Source organism: Fibroporia radiculosa (genome assembly GCF_000313525.1).
Source record: "Fibroporia radiculosa TFFH 294 genomic supercontigs, scaffold3041, whole genome shotgun sequence".
Classification (NCBI taxonomy): domain Eukaryota; kingdom Fungi; phylum Basidiomycota; class Agaricomycetes; order Polyporales; family Fibroporiaceae; genus Fibroporia; species Fibroporia radiculosa.
In genome coordinates this window covers 1-3,915 of record NW_012133672.1, presented here as the reverse complement: position 1 = coordinate 3,915, position 3,915 = coordinate 1, and the positions used below count along the sequence as shown (strand labels likewise).

Genomic DNA, 3,915 nt, shown 5'->3' with positions numbered 1-3,915 from the left:
TCGCTATCTGATAAGATAAGATAGGCGCGCACTTATTCTGGAATATTTTCGAAAAACTGTGACAATGTCCATCACTGTTGCATTTTATACAGAAGCAAAGGTGGCAAGGCATGACACCAGAAGTGGGAGTGATAATGGAAAACTCATGGTGTTCGAGCTGTTCCTCTAAGTTGGCAGCCTTGAGACGCGTACAACATTGACTTATTTCTTCTTCTGCATGAATAAGTTCTTCCCCTATAGAACATCGTGCTGCCAGGAGTAGATCGATTTTTGCATCAACAGCCCTGAAACAGTCTACTTTGTCCGTTACTCTGGGATCACGAATATCTTGAAGTGATGCCCAAAGACTCTCCAACAAGTTGTCATTACACGTCAGCAAATATTCCCAAGTATCCTCCTCCCATTCCTTGTCCAAGGAGTTCCCGTTTCCTACAGGCTCGGTGGTGCGAAGTGTGTCTACTGTAGTCATTGACACTCGCTGTAATCCAAAGGCTGGGTTGCCATTGATGGGTACGCCCATAGGAGGTCATGTAATGAAGTTAGCGTAGGCTCCTGGGAAGTGGGGTAGTATGCGCTCCAGGGGTTCAATGTCTTGAACAGGGGTAGAGGTGTCAAAGGGAATGGATCGCCAGGCCCTGGTGATGTCGTTTGAAGGTTGTTGGATTATGTCGTCGCTGTAGACTAAAAATTCCTGGGGATCGCTGCTATACCCTTCCATCGCCGTAACATACTCACTGACATTGGCTAGCAGTTGTAGATTGTGAGGATGATTAATGCTATCATTGTTGGAGACATCAGAGGCAAGGGGTGGCATGCTGGGGGAATCAGTGAATGCAGCAACAGGACTGTCAGGATTTTGGGAGGACAAGATGTTTGTAGACAATGAGGGTGGGAAGACCTGTACAGGCACAAGGTGGTAAGATCCAGTGGTCGCTTCTGAGGTATTGTGGGAGATCTCCAGAGGTCCAGGGAATTGATGTAAGACTATGGCATTGCTATTGGAAGAATCCAAGAGACCTGGGATAAGGAACGGTCGATGGGTGATGCTTGGCAGGGGTGCAAAAGGATACCAAAATCCCCCTTCACTAAGAAACTCTATTGAAGAATCCTCAGAGTTAGACTGGGAAGGAAAACTTAGGATAGGGCAGACAGGAGTTGGCATTTCTATTATTCCAGCTGTGAACCATTCTTCTAACGCCTGGAGGTGGGAAGGATAAGGGGTTGGCACTCTTTGTACACCAGTTGTCGGAGAATTGTTGTGCCTAGAAGGAGCCAGAGGGCAACGTGGAGTACTTTGAGTCGCATTGTTGGTTCTAGTGCGGTTATTGCACTCAGCAGGCATAGGAAGTAGCCAGAGAAGGAGTTGTTTTGAAAAGACTAGAAAGAAGATACAAAACACAGCAACTACTATGGACAAAGAAAGACCCCAGACCCTAATCTTGATGCTCCCTGATGTACTCAAAGTACACCTGTGTCAGGTTGTTGCCGTTACGGTTGGTAGCAATGACAGGGAGGTTGGTGGTGGTATGGGGGAGGGGGCACTGTGCAGTGGTGGCAATGTTGAATGCCCACTGGTGTTCGCGTTCTAGGTGCCGGATTGTGAGACGAAGGAGGAGGGGGATGATGAGGGCGAGGGCGAGGGTGGATAGGAGGCTGAGGAGGAGGAAGAACCCTAGAAGGGTGAGGAGGAGGAGGTTGGGATGGTCATTGATGACAGCAAGGGTGACGGCAGTGATGGGGGAGATTTGGTTCACCACTAAATAAGTCAGTAAAGGGAGTGGGGATGAGTAGATCTGGAGAGTTTACTTGTGCTCTGGCTGGCCACTCAGGGGTTTGGTTGACGATGGGGGTTGTGGGTTGGTGAGTGAGGATGACTTCTACTTTGTAGGTTTCCCTGAAGTAGAAGAAGGCAAGGGTGAAGAGTAGGATGAGGACGGCAAGGATAAACCAGGTGAGAATGAGGATAGCAGTGAGGATAGTAGTGGATGCCATTGTATAGACCAAGGGAGGGTGGTTCTTATAAGGAGTTCATCCTTTGTTTGGTTGCAGAAAGTCAGCCAAAGCGTCTTTGGCATGTGAAAGTTCGGTCTTTGGCAACCAGGAGTCATCCAAGGCTGGGTATCCTTTCTATCGTACCCAGTACAGTGTTCACTTGCCAACCGTCTTTGAATCAATGATACGTTCAATTTCAAACTCCTCCTGGTTCTTGATGAGTTCCAGTGGAGGTCGGAGGTAATTATTTCCATGCATTGTTGTTTCTGAATAAGGATAAAGTAATCCTGCATGGAACATGGGATGCATCTTCCATTTAGGTGGTAGTTTCAGTTGGTAAACTACCAATGACAGTTTCTGATCAATGGCGAAGGGTCCATAGCATTTTGGTCCGAGTTTTGCCTTTGGATGGAGTCCTTTGAGATTGGTTGCTTCTAGCCACACCTTTTGTCCAGGCAAATATTCAACAAACTTGTCCTTATTTTGTTTCTTGACTGTTTCTTCTGCTAGTCGAATGCTGGATTGGATCTCCAAGCAGAGATGTGCTAGCTGAGTGAGTCTAGAAGCAATGTCCGGAGTATCGGCTGTTCCCACAGTGGGAATATTATGCCGAGGTTGGTAACCCATGAGCACCTGGAAGGGGGATGTCTTGATCACATCATGATATCTGTTGTTATACACAAATTCTGCTAGCGGCAGGTGATGTGTCCAGTCTGTTGCTGGGTGATTGCAAAAGATCTGAAGATATAATTCTAGATCTTGATTGACACATTCTGACTGTCCATCAGTTTGAGGGTGGAATGCACTAGAGATGTTCTGTTTGATGCCTAATTTGGTGCATAGTTCTCTAAACATTTGTGATGCGAACTGTGGTCCTCTGTCAGAAATAGCTTTGACAGGTAGTCCAAATTGTCAGAAGACATGGTTCTGATACAGAGTGGCAGTTTCAGATGCTGTGACTGTTTTGTTACAGGGTATGAATACTGAGGCCTTGGTACAGTCATGATTGGTGACCACTAAACAGCTGTCAAAACCATTGCTCCGAGGAATATCCATGATGAAGTCCATGGCAATAGATTGGAATGGAAGATGATGTTCCGTTGAGATGGGTACTAGATCCAGTGAGTTCCTGTGTGTGATGACCTTGTTTTCTTGGCAAGTTGCACAACCAGTGACGTATTCACTGACATCATGGGCAAGAGCGGGCCACTCATAGGTTCTTTGGAGGATCTCTTGCATCTTGTATCATCCAGGGTGTCCTGTGGCAGGAGAATCATGGGCTTCCTGGATGAGATTGTTACAGCGTGAAAGGGGGGGTTTCTTTTTCTTTCCTAACTATTCATTGTTGACCCTGTACTATACAACTGATCCCATCACTTGAAATGTTTCACCTACATCAGGTGTTATTTCACCCACATCACGTTTTGTCACAGTTTTCCTATCATGTGATGACCCACAGTGACTCCACCCAATACCCTACACCTAACCCTAAGCCTGACTATACTCACTATCTGATAGTTCTTCTGAGTAAAATGCTTGAGGGCGGTTTACTAGTAGAGGGCACTGATAGGCCCGTGTAGTGCACGGGCGCGCCTTGAGTCATACTCAACATTCGAAGCGTTCAAAGCTTCCACCTTCGGGAACGACTGCGATACCTCGACACGAGAACGCCTTCGAGCAAGGCCCGCCCTTCAGCATCTTCAAAGCTTCGCGATCTCACGACGATCCAATCGGGATCTTTCGGTGGCGGCTTTATTCTGGGGGCTCAACTTTGAAGACGAAACACCATCATCCGGAGATTGGGACCTACAATACAGGGCTGACAGGTAAACCTTTAAGTCGACATGCTCAGGTCGCGACGCCAAGACTCGCAACGGTGATATGTCTACGGAGTTCCTAACCCTAAAATAACCTAAAAGGGGG

The 3,915-nt window shown here is 47.1% G+C and overlaps 2 protein-coding genes across 2 annotated transcripts; both read right to left on the bottom strand.

Annotated features, from left to right (window-relative positions):
* Positions 1 to 526: 526 nt before the first annotated feature.
* Positions 527 to 1,342, bottom strand: FIBRA_08797 (uncharacterized protein; the record flags this gene model as incomplete). The annotated part of the gene is made up of 1 exon (XM_012330417.1): positions 527 to 1,342. The coding sequence occupies one exon, from the start codon at positions 1,340 to 1,342 to the stop codon at positions 527 to 529; it is 816 nt and encodes a 271-aa protein (XP_012185807.1).
* A 91-nt stretch (positions 1,343 to 1,433) lies between these two features.
* On the bottom strand, positions 1,434 to 1,992 carry FIBRA_08796 (uncharacterized protein; the record flags this gene model as incomplete). The annotated part of the gene is made up of 2 exons (XM_012330416.1): positions 1,434 to 1,793; positions 1,843 to 1,992. The coding sequence occupies 2 exons, from the start codon at positions 1,990 to 1,992 to the stop codon at positions 1,434 to 1,436; spliced, it is 510 nt and encodes a 169-aa protein (XP_012185806.1).
* Positions 1,993 to 3,915: the final 1,923 nt, after the last annotated feature.